Genomic DNA, 17500 nt, shown 5'->3' with positions numbered 1-17500 from the left:
GGGTGGTTGGATGGATGGATAGATGGATGGATGGATGGATGGATGGGTGGGTGGATGGATGGATGGGTGGGTGGATGGATAGATGGATGGGTGGGTGGATGGATGAGTTTGGTTGGATGGATGGATGGATGGATGGATCGGTGGGTGTATGGATGTTTGGATGGATGGATGGATGGATCGGTGGGTGTATGGATGTTTGGATAGATGGATGGATGGATGGATGGTTGGGTGGGTGGGTGAGCGTATGGGTGGTTGGTTTTGTTGGTTGGTTGGTTGAATGGGTGGGTGGTTGGTTGGGTGGCTGGCTGGATGGATGGATGGGTTTGGTTGGATGGATGGATGGATGGATGGGTGGATGGGTGGATGGGTGGATGGGTTTTTTTGGACGGGTGGTTGGTTGGTTGGATGGATGGATGGGTTTGGTTGGTTGGATAGATGGATGGATGGATGGATGGATGGATGGGTGGTTGGATGGATGGATGGATGGATGGGGTTTTTTTGGACGGGTGGTTGGTTGGTTGGATGGATGGGTGGGTTTGGTTGGTTGGATAGATGGATGGATGGATGGATGGATGGATGGATGGGTGGTTGGATGGATGGATGGATGGATGGGTGGATGGATGGGTGGATGGATGGGTGGGTGGATGGATGGGTTTGGTTGGTTGGATAGATGGATGGATGGATGGATGGGTGGTTGGATGGATGGATGGGTTTGGTTGGATGGATGGATGGATGGGTGGATGGGTGGATGGGTTTTTTTTGGACGGGTGGTTGGTTGGTTGGATGGATGGATGGGTTTGGTTGGTTGGATAGATGGATGGATGGATGGATGGATGGATGGATGGGTGGTTGGATGGATGGATGGATGGGTGGATGGGGTTTTTTTGGACGGGTGGTTGGTTGGTTGGTTGGATGGATGGGTGGGTTTGGTTGGTTGGATAGATGGATGGATGGATGGATGGATGGAAGGATGGGTGGTTGGATGGATGGATGGATGGATGGATGGGTGGATGGATGGGTGGGTGGATGGATGGGTTTGGATGGATGGATGGATGGATGGATAGATGGATGGGTGGGTGGATGAATGGATGGTGGGGTGGATGGATGGACGGGTGGGTGAGTGGATGGATGGATGGATGGATGGACGGGTGGGTGAGTGGATGGATGGATGGACGGATGGGTGGGTGTATGGATGTTTGGGTGGGTGGGTGAGCGTATGGGTGGTTGGTTTTGTTGGTTGGTTGAATGGGTGGGTGGTTGGTTGGGTGGCTGGCTGGCTGGATGGATGGATGGGTTTGGTTGGATGGATGGATGGATGGGTTTTTTTTGGACGGGTGGTTGGTTGGATGGATGGATGGGTGGGTTTGGTTGGTTGGATAGATGGATGGATGGATGGATGGATGGATGGATGGATGGGTGGTTGGTTGGATGGATGGATGGATGGGTGGGTGGATGGATGGGTTTGGATGGATGGATGGATGGATGGGTGGATGGATGGGTGGATGGATAGATGGATGGGTGGGTGGATGGATGAGTTTGGTTGGATGGATGGATGGATGGATGGATGGATGGATCGGTGGGTGGGTGGATGGATGGATCGGTGGGTGGATGGATGGATGGATCGGTGGGTGGATGGATGGATGGATGGATGAATGTATGGATGGATGGATGATGGATGGATCGGTGGGTGGATGGATGGATGGGTTTGGTTGGACGGATGGATGGACGGATGGACGGATGGATGGATGGATGGGTTTGGTTGGACGGATGGACGGACGGATGGATGGATGGATGGATGGATGGATGGACGGATGGTCAGACATGAGTAAAACATGAACACACTGGAGAGCCGCTTCATAGTAGAAACTGAAGCTGTTATTTTAATTGAAAGAGACACACGGACATGTGACTGGAGTCTGAATCTCAGAGCTGGTGCAAACATCCACATCACCATGATCACATGCTTACTGAACTGGGGGCCAAACAAAGCTACAAAATGTATGTGGATGTGGGAGCATATAGAAATAAGTTTACAATGAGATGAGATCTGATTGCAGACTTTCATATCCGAGCTCAGTTTGAGACATTTTTTTTCAATTCTAGTGGAGACGTGGAATTATTGAGCAAGCCTGTAGTTGTCTAGGAGGATCATCTGAGCTGTACACTTGACATCACGTGTGCCTCTGTTTCCTCAGGGTATGTTTGTGCTGGGTCTGCCCTACGCCCTCCTGCAGAGCGGGTATGTGGGTCTGCTGCTGCTGGTGTTAGCCGCGCTCATCTGTAACTACACCGGAAAGATCCTGGTGTCCTGCCTGTACGAAGAGGACGAGAACGGCCACTCAGTGCGCGTCAGACACACCTACGAGGACATCGCTAAAGCCTGCTGCAGACACACCTGCCCTTACCTCGGGGGCAAGCTGGTGAACGCCGCCCAGGTGGTGGAGCTGGTGATGACCTGCATCCTGTACTTGGTAGTCAGTAGCAATCTGATGTGCCACAGCCTGTTTTTCCTGCCTCTGAGCCCGACCACCTGCTCCGCCATCAGCTTTCTCATCCTGGTGCCCTGCATGCTGATCCGGGACCTGAGAGTGGTGTCGCGCCTGAGCCTCTTCTGCTCATTGGCTCAGTTCCTCATCACCTTCATCGTGATTGGCTACTGCCTCCGTCAGTCGCCGCAGTGGGCCAGTAGGAGACTGAGTGCGGTCACGGTGGACTTCGATGGCTTCCAGGTCGCAGTGGGGGTGATTATCTTTAGCTATACGTCACAGATCTACCTGCCCACGCTGGAGGAGAGCATGACAGACAGGTTCGACTTCGGCCGCATGATGAACTGGACTCACGCTCTGGCCTGTGTACTGAAGACTGCGTTCTCCGTGATGGCCTTCCTCACATGGGGAGAGGAAACCAAAGAGGTGCAGTGATCCCACATGACTGTAGTTACACTTATTATTACCAGCGTACAACTGCATGCGCCATAAGCATGTGTGTAATGGATCTAAAACGTCTTTATAACCCAGCATTGATGGCCACCAGCATGAAGAATGTTTTGCTTGCTGGGACCAGTAAGGGAGGAATGACAATGGCTCCTATGTTCCCAAGGTTAGGTTTAGTGTAGGGGTTAGATACAGGGTTGACCCTTCCCTCGGGTCATTTTGAAATTGAGTGGTTCAAGACCCTATGACTTTTGTCATACGTGAACCACTAATTCCCTTATGCTGCGTTCACACCAAACGCGAATAGAGCGTCAAAATCGCGAACATTTTAAATCCATTCGTGCGTCCGCGGCGAATTGGACGCACATAGAAATCGAGCGTTTGAAGCGAAATAGATGCACGTTCAAGGCGCTCCAGGAGAAATATGTCATAAAACACCACTCTGCCTCTTTTCATTTTCATTAAAAATATATATTAATCATTAATAGCCACACATATGTGGTCCAGGCAACTACATTATCTTCACTGCATGTATATTTAAATATCCTTAAAAAATAAAGTTATGAAACTTCTCTTTGCCCTCAGTCAAAACGATTTGGCAGACATCAAATGATGATTCATGAGAGCAAAGATCGGCCGTTAGATCCACACAAGATGAGCCACTACAGGCCATCAGAGCCAGCGGCAGACGGCAGAAGGACTGGCTGAGGAAAGGCTGCTCTCGCTGGGGTTAATGAGCGCTGAGAGCCGCTGATCCACTGGAGCTCACAACTACACAAACACAAGATTTATTTTTTAAATAGGCGCTCTCTTTATAAATGAACCACAGATTTGAGCTTTAAACAACTACATTCTCGCCTCTTAAAACTACATTTTGTGACACAATAGTAGTATTTTTAAATTATGCAGGGTTTCTCATCACATCACTTCACCACGGGGACAGCAGCGAGACGGCTCCTGATTGGTTAACGCAGTGCGAATTGACGCAAAAATTCACATTTTTCAACTCGGGCGTCAGACACGAATTCGCTTCAAACGCGTGAAAGCACAAAAGCACCACTCGCGTGTTACGCGCGTATCGCACAAGACGCTCAATTCACGTCCAATTCGCGTCCTTCACGCCGCGCGAAATGCGCCTTGCGCGCCGCAGGACCTCCAGACGCGCGTCAGCACGCCTTTCCATTGACTTAACATTGAAATCACTCGCTCCTGACGCTCTATTTGCGTTTGGTGTGAACGCAGCATCAGGAATGAATGGCATGCGAGGAATGCTTCAGTAAAAATGGTCAAAATTCAAACTAAAAATGCTAAAACTTTACCAAAATTTTGTTTTATAATGTCTACATGTGTATCTGAATGCTCATCCGCTCCATACAGATCTATAAGGCCAACAAGAGTCATGAAATATCATCTTATATTAGTATTTTTCCACAAGAGGTCGGCAAAGACACCCAAATGTGGGACATTCTGAGCTGAATTAACAGGGTTATGCATGAAATTGTGAGTTATTTTAAATCTTAAAGGAACACGCTACTATTTTTGGCTCATTTTCCGTCTCCCCTAAAGTTTATTTTCAGGCGCTGTGTGATAGCATTTTGCCGCTGCACTCATGGGACGGCTCTTGATTATTACGCAGGAATGAGAGTATAGTCCCTAGTCTACACAACTTCTCATTTTCATTTTTGGTCTTGTTTTAAAGAAGACACTCGGCAGATTATTGCTGAAGTGAAAGCAATTCAAAATATGAAAGTATGAAAAAGTTATGGAAGTTTAAATTTACTGTAAATAAAAAATACTGTACTAAATATTTTTTATTTTATATTAAATATATATTTTACAAAAATGTTTTAATCTAAAATTACTATAAAATCAAAGCCATATGTCTAACCAAGTTGTGTTCCAAATTTGAAGTTGATATCACAAAAAATGAAGTTCCCATGAGATTTTGTTTAGGCGCAATACCAAAAATAGCCACCGGGTGTCATTTAAATTCCATTGATTGTTTTTTTTATGCATTTTCCTGTAATTTTCTGTCCAAATGTCACTTCCATCACAAAACGGTCACCTAATATGGAACCTTGAGACTCAGTTTCCCACGATGTGTGTTTTGTCAAGATTAGAAAAGATTTTGATTATAAAGTAGTTAAAATAAATGTTGTAATATGAAACATGATACCGCCCACTAGGGGAGGAGCCTGCTAGAATAATTTAGAGTACCGTTTCCATGGTAATGCAACGTCCAATTTCAAAACGGTTTTCACAGGATGAATTTTGAGTTCGTGAAGCTTTCGAATGATCCCGAATTTATGATAATTACTAAAATATATGATATGAAAAAAAGGTGATCAAAAAAAGAGTGCCAGGTGTCCCGCCAGCGGGACGGTGACAGTTAAGAGATTAAGTTGGAAGAATGTGAAGAATGCCCTTAAATTCAGTTATTATTGATAAAATCTTTTAATTTAAAAGGTAAATAAAATAAAAATCTCCACACAAATTGCATTAAAAAAACATTATCAAAATGAAATTAAATGAATAAGTAAGTATAATTTTAGGCTCCGGGTCATTTTGACCCTCGAGGGAAGGATTTGTTTCCGAGTGCGAGGGAGGAATGGTACAACTTGGTATGACTCGCTTTGGCGCGTTTCCACTGCATGGTGCGGTTCGGTACGGCTCGGTATGGCTCGCTTAAATAGTACCACCTCAGATCAGTTTATTTCATCCGTTTAGGACATTTTATTTGCACAGGTGCCACACACATAACATTTATACAGTCACACACATAGACATTCATTTAAAATTGACAGCATATTATCCATTATTACAATTGATTTAACGGTAACACTTTACAATAAGGTTCATTAGTTAACAACATTAGTTAACATGAACTAATAATGAACTGCACTTATAAACCATTTATTTATCTTTGTTAATGTTAATTTCATTATTTACAAATGCATTACTAAAATCTAGTTAACATTAGTTAATGCACTGTGAACTAACATGAACAAACCATGAACAGCTGTATTTTTATGAACTAACGTTAACAAAGATGAACTAAAGCTGAACAGAGGTGTTGTTCATGGTTAGTTCATGTTAACTAATGCATTAACTAATGTTAACTAATACAACCTTATTGTAAAGTGTTACCGATTTAACATAGAAATAGTAGTCAGTATAAATGAGTGTTTGAACCTCTTCGTTCCCCCCCCCCATTACAAACCACAAACTCTCTATGGATGGGAAGAGGAATTAATTATTACATAGGCTTTTTTAACAATGCGCTCTTTAAAGTGATATCCTGTATGCAGTCTTAATTAACTTGGTCACTCTATTTCTACTAGACAAGGTAATACAATCACACAATACAATGACACAGTAAGAAATAACAGATTCAATAAAACTCAGATAAAACAGTATCATTAGCACTTTACATACCTTAGAAGAATTCATTTTCCTTAGGAAAAACAAACGTTGTTGGACCTTTTTACAAATGTTGGCGTCAAAGTGAAGTTTATTATCAATCACTGTACCCAAATGCCTATACTCATCCACCAGCTCAAGATCCCTACCATTGATTACAGTAGGAGAGACAGAAATGACAGACTTTCCAAAGTCTATAATCATGTCCTTGATCTTAGCTATATTTAAATTTAGTCCACAGTTTGTACACCAGGAAACTAAGTCCTCCACCACAGAACCATGCGATGTCTCCTCATTTGCTAAAAGGCTCACAATAACAGTGTCATCCGCAAAATTCAATATCTATTGTCCAATGTAGTACTGCAATCATTGGTATATAAAATAAAAAGCGATAAAAACCTTGGTTGCGGTTCCAAGCGTGCACACCGATACTAAAAAGTGATGGGTAAACACTGCAGATCATGGATTGTTCAGAGAGAATCGTCACTACCGTCAATACTGTCATTATCATTATATGCTTTTATGACAGTGATATAGCGGTTGAGACCCTAAACACATTGCTAAATACAAGATTAGTTTACCCTTGTGGGCCGTCGGGCAAATCAAGTGATGTCGTCATCTGCGCTGTGTTGTGCGAGTGCCTACTCTCTGGTTTTTAGCAGTATTTTGTTTTGCTGCCATCAGCCTCCTTTGAAACAAACTTCTTCGTCTTGTAGTTAAAAAATTATCATTCTATAATCCCACCCACTTTAGAGCGATGCTAACTGCAGTGGAGAACCATACCGAGCCAAAGCGAGCCGTGCCAAACTGAGTCGAAAAGCGAAGCGACTAGCGAGCTAAGCCGAGCCGTACCGAGCGTTACCATGCAGTGGAAAAGCGCTAATAGATACACTCCCAACACAAAAGGATATAAAAAAAGCTTTTTCCACAGCAAATAAGTGCCAGTGCCCGGTTGCATAAAGCACCTTAAGTTTCTTTAGATACCCAAAACACTAACACTAATGCTGCGTTCACACCTAACGTGAATAGAGCGTCAAATTCGCGTCTAGTTTGACGCTTGAACTTTATATGCATTCGCGAAGCGAGATGGACGCGTATAAAGCAAGCGCTTGAAGAGAAATTGAAAAATACTACTGTTATTGTGTCACGAAATGTAGTTTTAAGAGTTGTTCAGTCGATAATGTAGTAGTTTAAAGCTCAAATCTGTGGTTTATTTATAAAGATGGCGCCTATTTAAAAATGTTGTGAGATCCCGGCGATCGCCTGGCGCTCATGTAACCCGCCTGGAACAGCCTTACCTCGGCTAGTCCTCCTGACTTTTGCCGCGGGTAAACGAGAAATGTTTAAATTCACAATCTATAGCTTCGGTTCTATTATATGAAACATATAAGTTAAAAGACATTAATGACTTGTTATAACGTCAAACGACTTCTTTAACTATGTGAGTTTTTCTTCATCTCATTCAGAAATGTACATATGACTGCAAGTGTTCAGTGTCAGTGGTTGCGATGTGTGACGGTCAAATCGGTATTCTTGCAACAATTTTTCATCGCTAAGATGGTCCAAAGGGTTCTCCCTATCCCTAAAAATGCTTCTTGGCACATAATGATCTTCAGCTGGTTCCATAAATTCAGCCATGTCGTCTTATTTTTGTCCGCGTTACTCTTAAGGTTACGATTTCCAAACCTTAAGTTATACTTAGGGAAATGACTGTTAAGGGGTTTTATGCAGCACTTAACGCTTTTTAAGGGATTATTTAAAGCTACACTGTGTGATATTTTCCCCCATCTAGTGGTGAAAAGGTATATGACCATCCAGTGAATATTAGTTTCTGTTCCTCTCAATTCCGATTTTGTTTTAACTCCTACGGTGGCTGATTTAGTCCAAGATTAACATGGCTTCCAGTTCGACCTCGTCCACATTCGAAACGGTGCCATCGAGTGTTAAAACGCGAAAGGCGAAGCTTGAATTTACGGGTATGTCCCTCTTTGGCTAATGTACTTTCAAGATGGAGGGGCAACATGGCGACCCGCATTCAAACCCCTCACCCGTATGTATTTACAATGGCATATTATAAACTTACGAGAATACTTTATTACTTGAAAGAAGTAAATATACATTAATGAGCACATGTTTTTGAAAGAACTAAGTGTTTTTAGCTAAGAATAAACTAAAAAAGTTACACAGTGTAGCTTTAAGTAAAAAAACAGCATTTAAGGGGAATTCGAAGTGTTTATGACGTTTCACTTAAAGAAACCCTTAAGTAACACTTAAGGGTTCTTTTCTGCAACACCCTTAGGTTTAAGGGAAACATAAGGGCGAACTTAAGGGAAAATGACACTTAAGGTGCTTTATGCAACCGGGCACTAGCCCTTGTCCACCGTCATTTCAACACAGGTAAACAATCCCTTTAAGTGCACTTAAATATATGTTTTTACTTGTAGGTGATAACAGATAACCTGCCCACAGCTTTGCGTATGGGGGTGAACCTGTGTCTGCTGGCGAAGGCTCTCCTCTCGTTCCCTCTGCCCTTCTATGCCGCGGCTGAGATCCTGCAGACCGGCGTCCTGAAGCTGGACACGTCGGCGGAGCGGTGGACGCTGCTCCTGCGTGGCTCGCTCCTCCTCCTCACCCTCATCATGGCGCTGTACGTGCCTCATTTCTCTCTCCTCATGGGCCTCACGGGCAGCGTGACCGGGGCAGCCATGACACTCCTGCTCCCAGCTCTTTTCCACCTGCAGCTGAAATGGACCGAGCTGGACACGAGCCGGAGGGCTGCGGACATACTGATCTTACTGCTGGGCTGTTTCTGCAGCGTCTCAGGGGTTGTATGTTCCATCAAAGGACTGGTTACAGCCTTTGAGGACAAATAGATCACAAATAATCCCGTAGTTTGACGTTTGCTCTGGTTGGTGGTGTTTGGTTGTTAATAAAGTTAAACGGAGCTGTGTCTGGAGGTTAATGAGCCTGCTTTGCTTCCTTCCACAAATCTGACTGTGAAATGTTATCTAGCATCGAGTGCTGTTGTCATAATTCACCATGCTCATTGCTCAGGCACTTACCAGGCCAATCATGCATGAAAAGCACACGAGATCCTGTTCTACAGTGTGTTTATTATTCCCTCGCTGTCTCTGGAGCGCAGTAAACAACTTCTGACAGTCAGTTAACTTTATGTAAAAAACAAATCATAAACATACTGCTAGCAACTAATAGGCTATTAAATTATGAGCTTCTGGAACAGCACTTTTTCACAACCGCCTCATTTTGTGTGTTTCTCTCTCTGTGCGTTGATGAGAATATGAAATCATAACGAAATTACATTTACGATCAAGGTCAAACAGTCAGATCAAGTGTTTATCTGTGATCAGTTCTGAATAAAACTTCGGTTACACTTTATTTTAGGGTTCAATTCTCACTACGAGCTAGTTGCTTAATATCATGCATATAGGATATTGGCTGTTACTACATATTAATGCCTTATTCTGCATGATCATATTCTACATCCCTTAATCCTACCAATACCTAAACTTACAACTACCTTACTAACTATTAATAGGAGTTTATTGAGGCATAAGTCATAGCTAATAGGGAGTATGTGTTCCCCAATACTAAAGTGTTACCAAAACTTCTTTAAGCAATGACTATGTAACAAAATTAAAATTGTACAAAAGCCAAAGCCAAACTCTACAGCATGAACTTTCCTCATTTAAAGTCTGGCCTTGTTCCTTCGGGTAGTGTTTTCAGGTTTACAGATACCACTCAGTAACTTTTATATTTGGTCCACTGTAGACCATTTCAAGGAAATGCGTTGAAATGCTATAACGCATGTCTGGTCCTGAAGCGTTTCCGGCGATGAGTAAATTTTAGATCTGTCAAAACAAAATGAAAAGCTTGTCATTTTTAAGTCTAGATGTCAAGATGTAAGATAAGTCTGTGATGTCCCCAGAGTGTGTGTGTGTGTGTGTGTGTGTGTGTGTGTGTGTGTGTGTGTGTGTGTGTGTGTGTGTGTGTGTGTGTGTGTGTGTGTCAGTGTGTGTGTGTGTGTGTGTGTGTGTGAAGTTTCAGCTCAAAATACCCCACAGATCATTTATAGAATTTTAAAATTGACACTTTTTGAGGGTGAGCAAAAACGTGCAGTTTTTGTGCGTGTCCCTTTAAATGCAAATTAGCTGCTGCTCCCTGCCCCCTTTCAGGAAGAGGGCGGAGCTTCTAGAGCTCATGTTACACTCTAAAAAATGCTGGGTTAAAAACAACCCAAGTTGGGTTGAAAATGGACTAACCCAGCAATTGGGTTGTTTTGACCCAGTAATTGGGATGTTTTAACCCAGTGAATGGGTTGTTTTAACCCAGCAATTGGGTTGTTTTAACCCAGTAAATGGGTTATTTTAACCCAGTGAATGGGTTGTTTTAACCCAGCAATTGGGTCATTTTAACCCAGCGGTTGGGTTAAATGTTTGCTTAAAACAACCCGACCGCTGGGTTAAAACAACCCAATTGCTGGGTTAGTCCATTTTCAACCCAACTTGTGTTGTTTTTAACCCAGCATTTTTTAGAGTGTAGCAGCTCTGATTACCTCACTCACACACACACACACACACACACACACACACTGAAAATGTCTGAAACTGTTCAGGCTTTTATGTTCAATCTGGAGTCAAACAATGATGGAGAGACTCCAGAAGAAGAGACAGCATGTAGAATAAAGAGAAAGAACAGGGATAGTTTAGTGTAATTACGGTTATAACTGATGATGTCATCTCGCTTTATGACATGCGTTTGTGTTCGTACTGTATCAATAAATGTGAGAGACGGACGACAGCTCGAGCTCGACTACAGCGACTCTTCCTCTACTCCACATGTTCCCGGGGGCGGGGTTATGCAAATGTTAGGGTTAGTGATGTCACTAACTCGTTGTAGTCCTTAAAAAGAGAAAGAATATCTCCCTTTGCTTTGAGCTTTGAGCGTCGTAACTTTGCAGATGTTGATTGTGCTCAAACAGTGACATCACACACTCACTAAAGTTACACAAGTCTAATCATGATCAACCAGCGCTTTAAAGGGTCACAACACACTTTCTGTCAGTCTCATGTTAATCTTGAGTATCTATAGAGTAGTGTTGATCCTTCATATCTCCCAAGAGTCTTTAGTTTATCACAAAAGACAGATACACTGTACCGATTCTTTCATGAAACAGCCGAGTCCGTGGAGGCGTGCAGTGGGCGGAGCTAAAGAGTCACGAGCACACACACACACACACACACACACACACACAATATATCATTGCATTATGCCTGGATAACTTATGATTCACTATACATTTGTGTTGTTTAGTTGTTCACTATAAAAAAGTGTTTGAGATCAATGATCATCTCATCTGTGTGTGAATGTGCTTAACTCGTTTCTGGATAAAGGTCATGAGGTCAATGTATTTGTGATATACAGAGCTTTACTGATCTCTAAACCTAACATGATGTTTCTGACAATTATATGTATAGATTGTCTTCGTGACCCTACATAGGACTATCCAGATACACAGATCCTTTTAAACGTTGATTCTACTGCAGCTCTGCTTCTGGAAAGAGATATCTATGTGAAATAAAATGCTACAGTCAGGGTTGTGTTAGCGCTGTGGTTAAGAGGACAGCTGCATTAACACAAGTCAATGAGGGCAAGCTTTCAACTGAACCGTGCACATGCATTTTAAACACTTACATTATGTTCTTGCGTATTTAATTCAACTGCTCAGGCAATGTCAATTTATGACCCGCTTAAGGGCCAGTCAGAATTACACTTTAAAATCAATCAGAGCTTTAGAAATGAATCGAGTAATTAATCATTTGCAGTAACATTTTATTGTCATTTGTTTGACAGCCTCTGCTTTTCCACAACAGACTAAAGCTGCCTTTTGTATAATTATTTTCTATTATTTTCAATTAATAAGGGAACAATTCAGCAATTTTGTGGTGTTATGCTGCGTCATAGCTGTCAACATTGACCATTGAAAATAAGGGAGATTTCCCGGAATCCATCCCCAAAATAAGGGATTTTTTTTTACACGATTCTTACCCATAAACTTTTTAAAAAAGCATTAATCATTAACGGTCTAAAGAGTTTATAAGTACACAATATATATTAAAGAATGACCAATGAATATGTTTATCATCATTCACCAGGAATGATGATGAAGATGTTGTGTGCCAGCTGACTCACTCGCACGCTTGTGTTTCAGTGGTTTGTCGTGCTGCGAAACGTCGCTTTTCCCTCCATGACCAACACTGACATTACAACGACTAATTTTGCAGAAGGCATAATTTGGACCTATACGGCTGCTTGTCAGCGAGTGGAAGGTGGTCTCCCATTTAGTCAAATATCGGCATAATGTCCTCGGTTTTGGTTGCTGGTTAATTCTGTGATTTTGGCCGTCAGTGTCCTGATCCATCATCGCACATCACACTCCTCTACTCTACTCTCCTTGAAGTTCACTTCCTGCTACTTCGTAAGAGGAACGAAAACGAAATCAAAATCAATTTGAATCGTTCTGAACAGAAACGTTCATTTGAAATGACCATTAACCGGTTAATAACGTTATTTTATCGTTCTCTTTAATATTTTTATTTGGCAGTGACCAATCATGAATAGAGTAGTACAGCATGTGATGTGACGGATCAAGCGTGAGTGAAATCTCATCTATGAATCTACCGTCAGTGTAGAGCGCACATTTTCATGCCTCAAGTACATTTCTTTCCCCACTGAGGTCTACAATGAAAGCGCAGGTATTGGAGGACATTCTTTTCGAACGTTTAAATAAGCAGTACAGACTTTAAGCTCAAATAGACTGATTTAGGCTAGTTTGTGGATTTCGTTTAAGCCTGTCCAAGTAGGCTATAGCATCTATCAAACATTTTTCCTATAGTCTTTCAGATTGCCAATACAGGACAGCTCAATGTTTTCTATATAGACGGTTGATGCTTCGTATTAAATGGTATGTTATATTGCATTAAATGATCAAGCTTTATTAGCTGACTGAATTTGATTATGTGATGCAAGAACGTGTTGCGCAGTGTTTGCTTTGAAATTAGCAGTTGACGGTGCATTAAAAGAGCAATGGTTATCCAGTTTATTTATTCTTTATTTATACATTTTTTAAAACAAGTCGTGTTGAAAAAATGTTATGTAACGTTACAAAGAATGTTATCACTCTTCTGAAAAGAATTAGGCATAAGAGCCACTTTCGATTGTCTAAGGCTCCATTAAAACAGGTCCGCTGTTTATGCTTTGTAATCAATGCTTGTATTTCTGTTGTGGTTTTAAAAATGTTATGAAATAAATATTCAAGTTTAATTACCATGCGTTAAATTATTGTTGAGTTAAAAGTTGAGTCTATTTATACATATTTGTTTAAAGTATAGGCTAAATTAAAATAACGTTATTAACCGGTATTTTTTCAAATCAAACCGTTTTCGGAACAGTAATTTTTATTGCGGAAAGCAAAAACGGAAACGTTAAAATATCGATTCTGCTCGGAGTGAACCCATTGATATTTTTTTCCGTTTTTAAGCCCTGGTCCTAACATTGTTTTAATGATGCGTGTACTTTTTAAATAACCATAACTTGCTAAATTTTCTACCGATTTTCAAAATGTTTAGTTTGTTTTAAACGTCAGAGATGTAGTTATGACACTGCATACTTATGAAAAATGAATCATATTTTGTTCAAGCATCCATAATTATAGCCACGTTAATAAAGTTTGTAAGAAACCAAAACATTTGTAACAGATTTCAGCAAGATAAGAGTATTTGTGTTCAGATCACTCACCTTACATCAGGAGCCACAGAGCCCTGCCTGTGACAAGATGGCCGCCGGTGATGATGTTAGAGACTCCGCCGTAATGTTGCGTGCCAGGAAACCCATAACCCGTGTTTTACCAACCTTCTACCCGTGAAAGTGGACTGGAACGGCAGCCAAATCCGTGACTTCCCACCCGTGAACTCGTTATAGATCGATGTACTCCCAGTTACGAGATCTGACGTCACATAGCCCGCGAAGCAGCAATGGCAGCCCCTACGGATGCGGTGTTTATGAAACAAATAAACAAATAATGTAAAATAAAAGGTATAACAGCTTTTCTTGGCGTCTGCGCTGTTTTTCTCCTCCGTTTCCCTCAAATAAGCAAGCAGTAAGCACCTTTGGCGATAGAAATTATTGTAAATGAGCATAAGCCCCATACGGTCCGCCATGCTTTGTTTACATCAAACTACCACACAATTCCTTGCTCTCAGGCAGTTTGGCGTGACTTTGCCTGGAACTCTACAAAGTCGTGAGTCGTGGTTTGAAGTTGTAATTTACTGGCTCAAAAACCTGCCTGGAACGCAGCATAAGACATCTAGCCTTTATTATGTATATCTATGGCTGACACTGTCTTCTTCTTCTTCGATAGTAGCCTATGCTACTGTCTGTGTACTGCCACCTGCTGGACTGGAGGTCTAGCGACCCAAGTGCCAGCCACTTCACAGACACAGATAGTTGCGTGTTCTGAGTTAACACAATCAGAGCGTAAAAATATGGGATATTTTACGGGAAAATACTAAAACGGGAAGACAGCGGGAAAAGAGCTAAAATACGTGAGAAACCTGGAAAAAACGGGAGGGTTGACAGCTATGTGCTGCGTTCACACCAAACGCGAATAGAGCGGCAAAATCGCGTCTACCGCATCTAGTTTGATGCTTTGAATCGATTCATACATCAAGCGTTTGAAGCGAAATAGACGCACGTTCAAGGCGCTCCAGGAGAAATATATCATAAAACACCACTCTGCCTCTTTTCATTTTCATTAAAAATATATATTAAACATCAATAGCCACACAAATGTGGTCCAGGCGACTGCTACATTATCTTCACTGCATGTGTATTTAAATCCAAAAAAATAAAGTATGAAACTTCTCTTTGCCCTCAGTCAAAACGATTTGGCAGACAACAAATTATAGATTCATGAGAGCAAAGATCGGCCGTTAGATCCACACAAGACGAGCCACTACAGGCCATCAGAGCCAGCGGCAGACGGCAGAAGGACTGGCTGAGGAAAGGCTGCTCTCGCCGGGGTTAATGAGCGCTGAGAGCCGCTGATCCACTGGAGCTCACAACTACACAAACACAAGATTTTTTTTTTTTAAATTGCCGCTCTTTATAAATAAACCACAGATTTAAGCTTTAAACAACTACATTCTCACCTGAAAATGCCTTAAAACTACATTTTGTGATACAATAACAGTAGTATTTTAAAATGATGGAGGGTTTCTCATCACATCACTTCACCACGTGACAGCAGCGAGCAGGCTCCTGATTGGTTAATGCGGCGTGAATTGACGCCAAAGTTAATATTTTTCAACTCGAATTACTACGAATTAGCTTCAAACGCATGAATGCACAAAAAGCACCACTCGCGCAAGACGCTCAATTCACGTCAAATTCGCGTCATTCGCTTGAACTGGAAGCGCATATGAGGCATATTTTTTTGAGTACTCCCTCCGGTGCGAGGAAGACCCGTTTAGATCTGCTCTGGCGGGTAAAACATCTAGAGAACGCCCTCAAGTTAGGCCAAGAAGATTTGTCTGTAAGGGTACTGTCTGAACGCACAGTTACCTGACAAATATTTTTAAAGTAAACCTGACTCTCCATTTTCTTCCACCCCAGATAGGGGATTTCATCTTTATTTTTATTTCCTTTTAATTTCTATTATAACTATTATACTATATATATTTATATTTTATTCACTTATGACTATTTTAACTTCATTTCTGTGTAAAGCACTTTGAATTGCCACTGTGTATGAAATGTGCTATACAAATAAACTTGCCTTGAAGTCCATCATGTGGAGAAAAATCCTGGAACGTTTTCCTCAAAAAACTTAATTTCTTCTCCACTGAAGAAAGAAAGACATGAACATCTGATGAGATGGGGTGAGGAAACTATCAGGAAATGTTCATTTTGAAGTGAACGAATCCTTTAAATTACAATAATAAATAAGTAATAATAAAAATAAATAATATCCTATAAGATGTAAGCTTTCTGAACCAAAATAAAAGTAAAATTTTAGGGCTTCGGGTCATTTTGACCCGCGAGGGAGGGATGAGGGTTAAAAAGAAAAAAACACAACACGCCTCATTATCTGGCACAGTTTGGCTTCTCAAGTGCAAATCGTTTTTGTTTCATGATTTAAATGTTTCTAATGTCTAAATGAAAAAGAAGAAAAGCGAGCAAAGTGTCTAAGCCAGAGAGAAATCCTGTCCAAGAGTGTGTGAGGTCAGTGTGGTCAGTGAGGTGCAGTGTGTGCTCTCTCTCATTAGAATAACATCATCACGGCGGAACCGGGCTGAGGCTGCCGGGACCGGAGCGGGTCTGTGTGAGTAGATCTCATTAAGCCAGCGCAGACTCAAACGCGCTAACAGATGTGCGCGGATTTGAGAACTTGGCACGGGTAGGCGAGCCTCTCAACGCCGCCAAATCCGCAGGCATGAGATTCAATACGCTTTAGCTTTTCATGGCAAACCGCCCGTGTCTCAAGTGCATTCACTCTATTTTCTGTCTTTCTTTCTTTCTCCGGGTCTTTGTTTAGCAACTTCCCACCTCCGCGTAACTCCGGCAGCCCACGCGCGGTGAGCGCGCACTGGCCAGCGGGTCGGCTTATTATCCGCGCCGCAATGTGACGAGCTCTGATTTGAGGAAGTTTGCGCTGCAGGAGGACTGAGATTAGAGCTTGAAGAAATGTGGGCTGGTGATTTGTTCATGCTTGGGCTGGAAAAATACCTCTGCTTTCTTGGGGTCGCGACATGAGGCGGGGGTCGCGAGCGTTTGATGTAATGGCCCTTCAATAGCGAGAATAATACGGACACGGTCAGCGAATGTACAGCAAAATCTTTGAGCGACTTGGAGGACAATTACTCAAGATCCGCGGCAGACAGGCCGTAATTACAAATCCATTTACAGGGCGCTGAGAATAATGAGGAAACTGCGGAGGTGAAGAGTTTTCCCCTTCTCTCCAGTGCAGCCGGTTAATGTCTTTAAACGAGGACGAACACGTGCGTTCAGCAAACGCAGCAGAAGCTTTATGATGGAAGTCTTGATAACATATCGCTTCCCTGCACGGGAGA

The 17500-nt window shown here is 42.2% G+C and overlaps 1 protein-coding gene across 1 annotated transcript in view; it reads left to right on the top strand.

Annotated features, from left to right (window-relative positions):
• The window catches only part of LOC307135106 (vesicular inhibitory amino acid transporter), a 17182-nt gene extending 7156 nt beyond the window's left edge, over positions 1 to 10026 (top strand). The window contains exons 2-3 of the mRNA XM_079831285.1: positions 2196 to 2912; positions 8798 to 10026. Coding sequence (XP_079687411.1) covers positions 2196 to 2912; positions 8798 to 9226 — 1146 coding nt within the window. The 3' untranslated portion in view covers positions 9227 to 10026. The remainder of the gene's footprint in view (positions 1 to 2195; positions 2913 to 8797) is intronic.
• The last annotated feature ends 7474 nt before the right edge of the window (positions 10027 to 17500 follow it).

This window comes from Gobio gobio (genome assembly GCF_949357685.1).
Source record: "Gobio gobio genome assembly, chromosome: 12".
Taxonomy (NCBI): domain Eukaryota; kingdom Metazoa; phylum Chordata; class Actinopteri; order Cypriniformes; family Gobionidae; genus Gobio; species Gobio gobio.
Note: the sequence above shows the minus strand (reverse complement) of the source record. Positions and strands in the feature narration are given on the sequence as shown.